Source organism: Microtus ochrogaster, unplaced genomic scaffold, assembly GCF_000317375.1.
Source record: "Microtus ochrogaster isolate Prairie Vole_2 unplaced genomic scaffold, MicOch1.0 UNK43, whole genome shotgun sequence".
Lineage (NCBI taxonomy): Eukaryota > Metazoa > Chordata > Mammalia > Rodentia > Cricetidae > Microtus > Microtus ochrogaster.
In genome coordinates, this window is record NW_004949141.1 from 267,088 (window position 1) to 280,407 (window position 13,320).

The 13,320-nt window shown below is 35.9% G+C and overlaps 1 gene segment (V, D, J or C); it reads left to right on the plus strand.

Annotated features, from left to right (window-relative positions):
- The first annotated feature begins 3,162 nt into the window (after positions 1 to 3,162).
- Positions 3,163 to 3,656, plus strand: LOC102000225. The segment is given in 2 exon segments: positions 3,163 to 3,223; positions 3,334 to 3,656. Coding segments are annotated over 2 exon segments (366 nt in total).
- The last annotated feature ends 9,664 nt before the right edge of the window (positions 3,657 to 13,320 follow it).

Sequence of the window (13,320 nt, forward strand, 5' to 3'; positions counted from 1 at the left end):
CTTAGGTCCTCCCCCCTCCGTCCATATCTTGGTAGGTGAACATCCAAACTGGCTAGGCGCCCACAAAGCCAGAAAATTAAGTAGGATCAAAACCCCTTGCCATTGTCCTTGGCTTCTCATCTGCCCTCATTGTTCGCCATGTTCAGAGAGTCCAGTTTCATCCCGTGCTTTTTCAGTCACAGTCCAGCTGGTCCTAAATCTTTAATAAATAAATAAATTTAAAAAAGATATTGACAAATTGACTCAGATTTCTTGCTTTATGATTGCAACTAAATCCCAATGTTAAACAACTTTCAGTCTTAAAACATAAATACATATCTCCTCTTTCAATATTTCAGTACTGTGATAAAGACCCAGTAGTGCAGCTTCTAGAAAATGCCTTTTATTCAGTGGCATCCACCTGTGAGAGTGAAATCAAACAAGCATTACCTTGTTAACAGAAACTCAATTTTGAACACTTTGTGAACTATATAACAGTGAAGGACATGCCTGTCATTTTTAGTGGGAAAACTTAAGCAAGTTAATCCTGTCATATAATGCACATACTGAGAGTCATGAAATTATTTTGTTATACATGATGGCAAGAAATAATACATAGAAAAAAAAGAGAAAAGTTTACAACCTGAACCACAATAGTTTGTAGCCTGTGTTAGTCAGTACTTACTAAAACTCATAATGTACATGGATCCTGTATCTGCAGGTCTGAATTGGGGTCTAGCATCCTTCACTTGTGGAGTCCTCATTCCCAAGTAACATCAATATTTGAATGTCAGTAATACCAAAGATGTACTTAATATAAAATCAAAACCACAGGCAGGCAGAAAAAAGTAGTAAAATTGTCACGGAAGCATCAAAAGATTTAAAATAATTTATTTATTCACTTAGTTACATATTTATTTAATGATTTAATATGTGTGTGTGTGTGTGTGTGTAAAGACCACATCTATACAACAACTTATGTAAGGTGACTCATTCCTTTCACAATAGTAATTCCAGGAATCAACTCCCATTGGGGCTTGAGAAATGGTCTCACACACTCAAGAATCTTGCTGTTTCAAAAGTTCTAAGTAGGATACAATGTACATAGTTCTGTGCATATATTCAACAAGAGATAACAGAACCCTAGCTTCTTTCTTTTGATTCCTTCCTACATCCTTTTCTCCCTCCTTCTATATTTTCCTCCTTCCCTCCCTCCTTCCATTCTCTATCTCTGTCTGTGTGTTTTTCTTTTTTATATTTCTTTCTTTCTATTTTTGTCTATTAGTATTTTGTATTCAGATTATTTTACTTTTTAAGTTTTTCAACCAATATATTTTGATAACATTGTTTCCCTTTTTCCAACTCTTCCCAGTTCCTTCCAGCTCTCTACTCATCTAACTTCATGCTCTTTCTCTTTCAAGCAAAACAAAACAAAACAAACAAAACAAAAAAATCACCAAAAAAAGCAACAGCAACAATAGGAAAAATTAAACAAAAAGAATGGAGGAAGGAAAATGAGAAAATCAATCAGACAAAATTTAAAACTGCACACACAGACACACACACCATAAAGTCTCTTTACTGTTGACTATGAGGCCTGCCATCGAGTGTGTTTGATATTTCAGTGACAATTCATTGGAGATAACTGATTTTCCCTATTCTATGTTTTTGGTTACAATTAAATTCCAGCTAAGGTTATGACTATACATTTGCTTCTATTTCATGGATCTGGCAATTTTTCTGATTTGAACCTGTGCTGGGCTTACATGCTTGTTTCAACGTTTCTATGACTTCACATGTGAATCAGTCCTGTTGTGTCTGGAAGATGCTGTTTCCTTGGAGGCATCTGTCATATCTGGATCTTAAGCTATTTCCACACACTTCCTTTCCTGCATATTCCCTGAGCCTGGTGGATGTGTGTTGGACAGAGACAACTAAGGTACATAGTTACTTTAACCATGTATGAATTAAAGCATACCTGAACAAACACACATGGTCCTTACATTCCTGTTGCTTTTGCCCAGTGACACCTGTTATTTCTTCTATCATGATTCATTAATTCTTTTCTCCAGTTTAGAGCAACTCCCTTTTCTGATCATCCATGCCCCTAAAGACCTGCCAATTAAATATAGTATTGTGATATTAGATAAGTAGTAGGCAATTTCCACAAGTGCTTTGGAAACCATCACACACAATCATTCTTTATCAATTCTCTCTAATCCTTTCTTAAGGACAAACACAAGCCCACTTTGTTTTTTCCCAGACATTTTGTCTTCATAATTTTGTTTTGTATTTTCATGTAATGTTCATATTTTAATTTATAATGCATCAAAAGAGTCATGCAGTATAATATTTATCATGCTAAATACTAATATTCATCAGTGTGTCTCTATGGGTCAATCTGATAAGGAACCAAGCAGAGAGATTACGTCTGGAATCTTGAGCATTCTGAGAAGGGGCCCATGGAGTAAATTTCTCTGTCCCCAGCATAAGTAGGAAAGGTCTGTGAATAAAGAGATCCTTATAAATTAATGTCTACAAACTTGGTTCTCAGATTTTCTAATACTTTGAGGCCTTAATGTAGTTTCTTCTTTGTGTTGTCACCCAAAGAGGAAAATATCCATTGCTATTTCATAAGTGTAATTTTTCTACTGTTAAATATCATAATGTAATATTTGATCAACAGGATAGCTGATATGTGTCTTCTGTCCTGTGGTGGTCATGACCCATAGAGTATGAACACTGATATACATAGTGTTTCCACTGGAGAGAAAACAAAAGAGAAAATGTAAAAGTCAGCCTCAGAGAAGGTAACTCCTAAACTTGATCAGAAAGTGTTTAGTCATCAAAGCCTTAAGGAAATATTGTGGTGACAAACATGGCAAACCTAAACCTGAACAGTGGGTTCCACAGGTTCACTGAAGAATCTGGATAATCTAGCTGAGATAAGAACATCTATCTCTTTGTGATTGTTCATGATCCAATAGGCCCAGCAGCTGGGGCTACTGTGATCTTTTGGGCAACCTCAGGAAGGAAGTGATACCTAGACTTTTGACGGCAAAAACACCTAAAAAAGAACTTTCTTGACCAAGAAAATTTGCATATTTGCAAGATAGGCCCTCTCAGATCTCTGTGAAATGTTGAAGGATAAGAGAGACCCACACCATGTCTGTCTCAGCAGAGCTCAGTGGTGTCTGCACCATGGCTTGGATTCATCTCCTCTTCTTCCTCCTTCACTGCACAGGTTAGGAGTGTCAACTAGACCCCGATGATAGTTCAGGGAAACAAACTGACAACAAGGTATATTCTCCCCTCTTCTCTTACCCCAGAAGATAATGTGTTTCTCTTTTACAGGGTCTTTCTCCCAACCTGTGCTGACTCAGTCACCCACAGCCTCAGCCTCCCTGGGAGCCTCAGTCAAACTCACCTGCACCTTGAGTAGTGACTACAGCACCTACACCATTAGATGGTATCAGCAACAGCCAGACAAGGCTCCTAAGTATCTGATGTATGTTAGCAGTAATGGAAACCATGGCAAGGGAGATGGGATCCCTGATCGCTTCTCTGGCTCCAGTTCTGGAGCTCAGCGCTACTTAAGCATCTCCAAACTTCAGCCTGATGATGAAGCAGACTATTTCTGTGGTACATATTATAGCACTGGAGGACAATACGGGTGAACACAGTGACCCGTATAAATGAGGAAGCAGGACAAGAACCATTTTCCTCTCTTGCTACCAAGGCTAGCCTATGGCTTTGAAAAGGATCATCTAAAGTTTTTACTTATCACACTCGTATATATTTTTTAATACTCAAGGGGATAGATTATAGTTCTAGCTCCTGAGCACATTGCAAAAGTGAGGAAAGTCAAGGATTGTATTGACTTCACTCCTGTGTAATATTAATGACTGTGTAAAATCAAATCTCATGTGTACAGAGCTGAGCTGGTGAGAACATTCTTATATAAAGTTAGAGAAATGGGTTTAAAGTTCTCACTGTTACTCACTAAAGTTCACAGGAATGTATATTCATTATAAAAAGTCTTTATTCTCTCATGCCCTGTCTTTTAACTCCAAATTGCTAAGAAGTACAATGTAAAGCTATTTATGAAGTGGTGTGGTAGGGCCCCCTAGACACATTACAAAATTTTAGAAACAGCCACAGTGGCTGAGCATTGTCCTCAAATGTTCACAAACTTTCCATATTGCTTCTGACACTCCTCTTTACTTAGTAAGCCTTCCCAAATATTTTAAAGGAAGGATAAAATTACTGCTATATGGTTTAGTCTCTGCAAATTTCTTTCATGTGACCTTTCTATATTGGCATTTTTGGCTGTGTCTGATGCCTTTCAATAAGTTTTCTAGGTAATAACCAAGAACTGAAGCTAGGGAATATAGAACACAGAGGAAGAACAAACCAGACCAAAGTGAAGTTAGCAATCTGTGTTCATGGTAACGGCATATATCCATGAAGTATTAAGGAAAAGGCATTAGCTCATCATCACACACCCTTGATAATGGTCAGAAACCTTCTGTGGTCTTTCCATAACCAAATATCTTATTGCTAGCATAATGCCCTCTATTCTGTCTTACTCAACATATCACTTTCAGGTCTTCTCTTTCTTAACCAAACTCAACCTCAAACCTACCTAAAGCCAATGAGCTTGTAATGAAATTCTAAAAAATAATTCTTAAATTTCTACCAGATGCTCAAAATTTGGTTATTTTGTTCTCTCTAAATTCTTGTGAGATTCCCAGTCTATGGGGAAAAGTATACAAAGGCATCTTTTTGGAAATATTATTTTTGGATGACCGTGCTCTCCAAATCACTTTTCTTACCACATCTAGTTTAAAAGACCAGATCTGAGCTGTAATGTGCTGGACTGATGTTGTAGGTATTCCTACAGCCAGTAGCCTTTAAGTTACCCACCTACTTGGGTATGTCCTCTTATTCTATGTTACCATATATGTCAATATAAAGCACGGGTCTAGCCTCTCTTCTGGTGGCATGATTTAGTTCCTGTTGCCAGCTCATGCAGAGGATTGTGATCTGTGAGACTACCCCTAAATAAATAACCCTTTATTATACTCAATTCTGAGCTAGTTTGGGATTTCTTTTTAATGTCCCTTTCATCTGGTGCCTACGTAGATCCGGACTCCACACCTACTGAGTGGACCAGCTTAGAGTTCTAAACAGTACACAGCCCAGAAAGTCTCCCAACCTCACCTGCTTGGCTTACTTAAAACCCCAACTACAATGGAGCTAACTGTGTGTGGCAACTTGAAAATTTTGGAGTTCATGAACATCCACTCCACCACTGCTGTGTTCCTTGCCTCATGGCGACTTGTGCAGTTTCTGGTTTGTGCTCCCTGCCCATGAGTTATGGGCTGCTTGCTCCATGGACAGAATTGATTTAATTGCTTTTAATTTGTCAAGAAAAACATATTTCTCAGTATTTAACCAGTACTAAGGTGGGAAACTAAGCTGCTCAGGACTGTTCATATTCCAACAGTTGCACTGGTGCTAGTCACGACTCTGCAACCATGACACCTGCTGGACTATAAAGAATATTACACCTAAAACAATATACCAGAACTCATAACAGGTAATTAATAAATTAATAAACTTGAAAGTTATATAATGGCAGAAATAATTACCACTAAAACTTTTAGTAATTTTTTTGCTAATACTATAGATTGTATTCTGCAAGGTTTATATGGATATTGTGATACATCCATTTATTGAACATTATTACTTACTTTATTTCTTCATATTATTTCCTTAAGAAAATGGTTTGATAACAAAGCCAAGAATGAGGCACTTTTAGATATGATCAGTCTTTACAGACTAATAATGAACAGCTAGCTGACAGAATTAATACCATCGAAAATCATAAGTTACCTGAAAAAAGATTCCATTGAAAAGGATAACATTAATTTGACAGACAAAATGAATCCACTTCTAAGAGTACTGAGAAACTTTCTTAAAATATACATATTGCTGAATTTGACAATCAAAATTTGTTAAAAAGTTACGATAGGTTAGCCGATTGAGTATCTCTTCAGGATGGCAATCTGCACACTATCCAAATGATGAGGAGGGGAACAGAGAAAAATGTAGAGCTCAATAAAGAAAGAATAGGACACCTGAGAAGGGAGTGTAAGCAAGGGTTTCCTAGGAATAACATCTCCTTGGGAATGGCATGAATAGAGGACTCAGCATTCAGGTATAGGTAGAAGGTATAGCAAAGGCCAGCTTTGGACCAATGAATGCAGATCAACAAAAGACAGACGAGGCATCCTGATACTATTGGGAAACTCCTTGGGGGAGGGGGTAGCTCTAGTAGGCCTGAAAGCCAAAAGTGGTCCAATCATTCCCAGTCACTGTGGAGGAGATGTCTCACCAGAAAAATCTAAAAATCCAGAGCCTTCTGTATAAGACCATACTGTTCTGGATGATGGAATAAGCGTGGAGGATAAATCAAAAATTTCAATAGGAAATAGGAAACACTTACTCTGGCAGACTTCTATAAATGATCAATGACCAAAGCTGAGAGTGTATACATGACATTGTAATTGTGGGTTTGATAGACCTGGGTGTGGACGTGAGTATCCTTGCTCCAGAGTTGTGGCTTCCAAATTGGCCTCCTCAAGAGGCAGATGTTCAGTTTCTAAGAACTTGAACCCTATTTCAAGTGAAACAAAGAACAAGATGGTTTGAATGCATAGGGCTAGAAGGACAGGGAGGAGGGCTTAGGCTGTATGTGGCTAATATCGCAGTGAATTTATGGGATTGTGACCTGCTGTAGCAATGAAATATGAAGATTAACATTCCTGCCATATCCAAAACACATAATTCTAAGAAGGATACTATAAGGTACTATACACAAAGGTCACCAGCCATTCAGGCTGTACAAGAACACAAAGCAACTAGTAAACGTCTAGAAGTATCAATGTTGCTACTTTGTTTAAACCAATATGGTTTAAACAATATGGTTTAAACAATGGCTGTTAACAGAAGATAAAGAGCAGGCTTTATAACAACTGGTAAAGGAGCAATTAGATGCTCACCATGTTGAAGAGTCAACCAGCCCTTGGAATTTTTCTGTATTTGTTTTAAAAAGAAATCTGGTAAATGGATAATGGTGACAGATCTAAGAGCTGTCAACAAGGTAATTCAACCTTTGGACCTTCTACAATCTTAAATTTCTCTGCTTTATATATTACCAAAGAAAGGCCTATTATAGTTATTGTTTTAAAAGATTGTTTCTTCACTTACCTTTCCAAGAAAAGGACAGAGAAAAATTTGCCTTCACAGTGGCTAATTACAATAATTCTCAACCTACTATGAAATACTAAAGGACCGTCTTCCACAGGGAATGCTCAATAACCCCACCCTATGCCAATACTTTGTAAGTCAGCCACTGGAAATAATGCATAAAAATTTCATAAATCTATGAGTTACCATTACATCAATGACATTTTGCTATCTGATTCAAGTGCAGATATTTTAGAAAGAATGTTTGAAGAAGTAAAGAAAGTTTAGCCAAAATAGGGATTACAAATTGCTCCTGAAAAAATACAGAGAAGAGATTCTGTCAATTACCTAGATTATAAAATAGGTTTACAGAAAATTAGAACACAAAAGGCAAAAATTCGGAGAGATTGATTGCAGACACTTAATAACTTTAAAGATTGTTAGGAGACATTTCCAGTATACAACTAGCTGTTGGGATAAAATCTAATTGAATAGTTGTTTAAACAAAACTTTAGATGGTAACAGAGACTTAAATAGTCTCAGAGAATTAACAGCTGAAGCAGAAAAGGAATTAATTGTTGTTGAAGAAAAATTACAGGAGGTACCAGTGGATTGGGTGAATCCAAATCTTACTTGCATCTTATTCATATTGCCTTCCAGATTTTATCTTACAGAAATTTCAATACAAAAAGAAAATAGCATCTTAGATTGGATATTTGTATCACAGAAACCAAGTAAAAATTTAAAAACTAATGTAGAAAATCTCTAAATTAATTATAGGAGTTAAATTGAGACTTCCTCAACTAGTAGGTTTAGACACAACAGAGATTATAGTGCCTTTTAATTCTGGTGAAATTTAAAAAAAAAAACGTGAAGACACTGACCCCTGGTAAAGAACTTGTGGTAATTTTTTTAGGAGAGATTAATAGCAATTATCCCAAAACTGATAGAATTAACCTTAAAAAGAGAACTGCTTGGATCCTTCCCGACATTTTATGAGACACACAAAAAACTAGAGCCCATACATTCTATACTGTTGCAAACAGATCAGGAAAGACAGGTTACAAATCAAAAGATTTAAGTAAGGTGGAATGGAGCCCTAATAAAAAAGGCAGAATTATATGCTATTTTCATGGTACTAAGGTATTTCAAAGAACCTCTTAATATAGTTACTGATTCACAATATGCAGAAAGAGTTGTCTTGCATATTGAAACTGCTGAATTTATACCAGATTATACAGAATTGACTTCATTACTTATTTAGGGGCAAGATATAATTAGGAATAGGCTCTGTTCCATATATATCTATATCACATCCAATCCCAAAGATGTCTGCCAGGTCCATTAGCACAGGTGATATAGAAATTCACTGATTATTGATTAGAAATATATTGAAGGCCTCAGAATTTCATGAGAGATATAATGTCACTAGCAAAGGTTTAATGAAAGAGTTTTCTATTACATGGCAACAAGCTAAGAAGAGTATAAAGAAATATCATAGTTGTTCTTTCTATAACCAAATACCACTACCTGCAGAGAGTAACACAAAGGGTACACAAAGGAATGAAATATCACAAATGGATGTGTTCTACTTTGCATAATTTGGAAAATTAAAATATGTATACTGCACCATTGACAATTATTCAGGTTTTCAATGAGCAAATGCTTTGAGTTTAGCAAAGGCTGATTCAGTAATCACACCTTTATTAGAAGTTATGGCCATCATGGATATACCTGCACAAATAAAGACAGATAATGGTCCAGCACATATCTCTAAGGAAATGAAACAGTTTTTTGCTTGATGTAATATAAAACATTTTACAGGTATACCACTCAATCCTACATGTCAGGCAGTTATAGAAAGATCAAATTGAACTATAAATGTTATGTTAAACAAACAGAAAGTGGTATAAAATACCTCCAAAAGTGATTGCATAATGCTTTATTGACCTTGAATTTTTTTAATGCTAACAAGAAAGGAAAAACAGTAGCAAAGAGAAATTGGATAATACAAAATTCTTCTGAATTTAATCAGATAGTATATTTCAAGGTTGTGTCGACCTCACTATGGAAGTCAGGAGACGTGGTACATTGTCAAAGGGTTTTTGCTCTTGTTTCAACAGGAGAAAAAATGTTATGGGTACCATCAAAATTAATAAAGATTCAGTTTGCAAAAGAGAAATCTCTTGAGAAAAAGAAATGACAGCTCATCCACAGAGGTGACAACCATACAGGTGGTAAGGAAACCTTACAGGTTTGAAGCAGGGTTTTGCTCTCATTATTACAAAAAAATACACCACTTCAAAAATTCAAGAGACCCTGGATGTTTCAATGTTGACAGAGAAAAAATAACTATATAATAAGGATCATTAAGAAAAGGGAATATGACTTATAAGGACAGGTGATCGAAACATATATGTATGTATAGAGTTCACTTTGGTGTTGGAATGGCTCTATCTTTCTCTAAATTCAAGCATGTTGTCAAAAAAAATAAGAGTTTCTGTTTCATGTCAGGAGCCATGGTATGGGACAGAAAGCAAAAAGGAATTAAAAAATTAATTTTCTTTATACATATTTTTGTCTCTATTGTACCTTTCATTGAATATATGTTTATATAAATAATGTTTGAGTTTTTCACAATGAACAATAAATTTTCCTGCAGTAATCCTTAAAGTTTTCGAGAAGATGATGGGGCCCAACAACAGCAACTCCACCTGGTTGATATGATGTCACGATACTGATAGTTCTACTATAAGACCTGTTTTTGGGTACTAGCTGCTTTAGATGATTTCAATATAGGTAGCTGAAATGGTGTACTATTTTTACAACCTTCTGGCCAAAACTCCAAATAGGAACTTCAGAAAACCCTACTGAATACTCAGACTATTTGCAATTATACCAGATAGTAATTTTGGAACTTAACTATTACTTTCACAATATACCATAGAAAGAACATTGCCCCCATGTCAGTGGAAGTAATTCTAGAAGACAATATTCCCTCTCCCAACAAAATTTGTCCTAGGTATAGGGACATCATTTTTGGGTTGATTATAATTGTTATAAGGTTGGGGGTTGGGAAAAATTATGTAAACTCAGTAATCTCATTGAAAAAATGGGAAATTGAATTGGATAATAGATTAGTGTGAGCTTATTCACACTAATAATGATAGTGAATAAAGGAGTGAAAACTTGTAAACTATTATATATAACAATTTACATTGGTTTAGATTCTTGTATATTGATATAAACTAAAATTACATTGAATATGTTCCTATTTTGTCTACAATATTTGTATACTTAGGCTAACTTATTTTGTCACATTGTATGTATGCATGATTAAGATATTTTGTATATTGATATAATTTTAGTATTGCAATACACCTTTATACCTCTGATCAAGATATTTATACATTGTTTACATTTTGAGGCCATTGTCTTCATTTGTGGCATAATTGTTTAAAGACTACTCAGGTTCTTTGATACATAGAGATCGTATTCTGCATTGATAGGTAATCTTCAACCACTTCAAAGAGATATAAAATATGGAATGCATTTTAATAACCCAGGGTTCTCTTGATGTAAGACACAACTGCTCCTGGCAACATTGATCTATTCCCAAGAGAATGCTGAGTCCCTAAGACACACTACTTGGAGTTTGTTTTATTCTTGGGAAAACTGGCCTTTGGGCAAAGAACTGCCCATGTATCAACCACTGACAAAGTTCACAATGTCTGGACAGGATAAGTAGGATATAAGAAAAAGGACTGCCAAATCTTGCCAAGACAGGGCAATATGGTTTTGAAAACTTTTCTGCCTCTGAAAATGGTTTGTCTTTTACTCTAGGTGTTAGCCAAAGTTGGTTGCTCCAACATTGTAAATGAGACTTTGGGTGATTGCCTAGGTATCCAGTTGTCTCTATCATTTGTTGCACATTTTGTAAGTTGCTTGATTGCTCTTCCTGCTTACTCAAGAAATATTAATTCCCTTCTTGGGTCTTCAGTGGAGTTGAAGACTATGTAGTTGTAGTTACTTTTCTTTCATGACTTGGCCAATTTAATTATAAGACATAAACTCCTTATGATAGGATAATTATTGAGATATTTATCACATGTTTCTTGTTTGATATTGTTTATGCTAGTAGTAATTCTTATTTTTATACCTGACATTTGTTCTTATTGTATATAATTTTATAGTAGGCTTAAAACTCTCCTATTTAAACAAAAGTTGGAGGTGTTATAGGAATTCCTCTAGCCAGTAGTCTTTAAGTTTCCTGCCCACTTGTATGTGGCATCATTTAGTTCCTGTTCCCCATTCATGAGGAGGATTGTACCTCTGAGTCTACCCCTAAATAAATAACCCTTCATTATATGCAATTTTCAGTTAGAGTGGGATTTCTTTTTTGCATCCTTCTTCATACTGACACAAAGGAAGAGAAGTGTATGTTCATGAGGCACTGATATCTCATAAAACTGAGACTGGAGAGAGAATGAAAGGCCTATGAGAGTATCAGTGTGTGCTGTAGGGCCTCATGACGCAGGGAACTGGGATGTCATCACCACGGAATGCACACTTTTCTTCCTGAACCTCCTCATACACCACACAAGTCACCAGATTGCTGGTGTGAAACTCTCCTCATTCTAAATCATCCATTAATCCATTAATCTTTACTGTTGGCATTAAAGAAGCAAAGATTCCACTAGTGTCTTTCATATCAGTTACTGGGAAGTTTGTTGGGTAAGACTCAGTAATTGTTTCCATTTAATTTTCTTAAAAGACTTTTGTTCAAAATGGATTGAGATCATTCGCTTGTTTATATAGATTATTTTTCCCCATATAAGCACAGAGGCCAAAAATGACTTTGTGGGCTGAAAAGTACTGAGGCCTGGATCCAGAAGAGACAAAGGCCTTGGGCCTGATCTATTTCCTTCTTGGAGAGAATCAAGAGAGAGAGTCACCAATTCCTCAAGCTCAGCATCTTTGTAAATACCATGAAAACTTCAATTTCTTCCTTTCTTTTTTCTTGACCCAGGGGTGGTTCAGTAGTTGACTGTTCAGTTTCCATGAGTTTGTAGGCTTTCTGGGGGTAGAATTATTGTTGAATTCTAACTTTATTCCATGGTGATCTGATAATACACAGGTGGTTACTACAATTTCTTTGTTTCTGTGGATGTTTGCTTTGTTAAATGATTATGTGAACAATTCTTGAGAAGGTTCTATGAGATGCTGAGAAGAAGGTATATTCTTTTCTTTTTGGGTGGAATGTTCTGTAGATGTCTGTTAAGTCCATTTGGTTCATTACATCTGTTAGTTCTCTTATTTCTCTGTTAAGTTTCTGTCTGTTTGACCTGTTCATTGATGAGAGAGTATTGTTGAAATCTCCTACTATTAGAGTGTGGGGTTTGATGTGTGCTTTGAGTTCTAGCAACGTTTCTTTTTACATATGTGGGTGCTTTAATACTAGGGGCATAAATATTCAGGATTGAGACTTCCTCCTGATGAATTGTTCCTGTTATGAGTATAAAGTGTCCTTCTCCATCTCCTCTGATTGATTTTAGTTTGAAATTAATTTTGTTAGATATTAGTACAGCCACACCCACTTGTTTCTTAGGCCCATTTGATTGGAAAACCTTTTTCCAACCCTTTACTCTGAGCTAGTGTTTGTATTTAAGGTTGAAGTGTGTTTCTTGTAAATAGCAGAATGTTGAATTCTGATTTTGTATCCATTCTCTTATCCTATGCTTTTTTTAGTAGGTGAATTGAGTCCATTGATATTAAGTGATATTATGAACAGTGGTTGTTTATTCCAGTTATTCTTACTGTTTTTAGTAGTAGAGTTTGTGTATCTCCCTTCTTTGATATGTGCTGGTGAAGGGTTGCTAGATGCCTGAGTTATTGTAGGCAGTGTTGGCAATGTTGGATTCCTTGGGTTGTGATTTTCCTTCTATTACTTTCTGTAATGTCTGAGTTATTGTAGGCAGTGTGGGCAATGTTGGATTCCTTGGGTTGTGATTTTCCTTCTATTACTTTCTGTAGGGCTGGATTTGTGGCTACATATTGTTTAAATTTGTTCTTATCCTGGAATGTCTT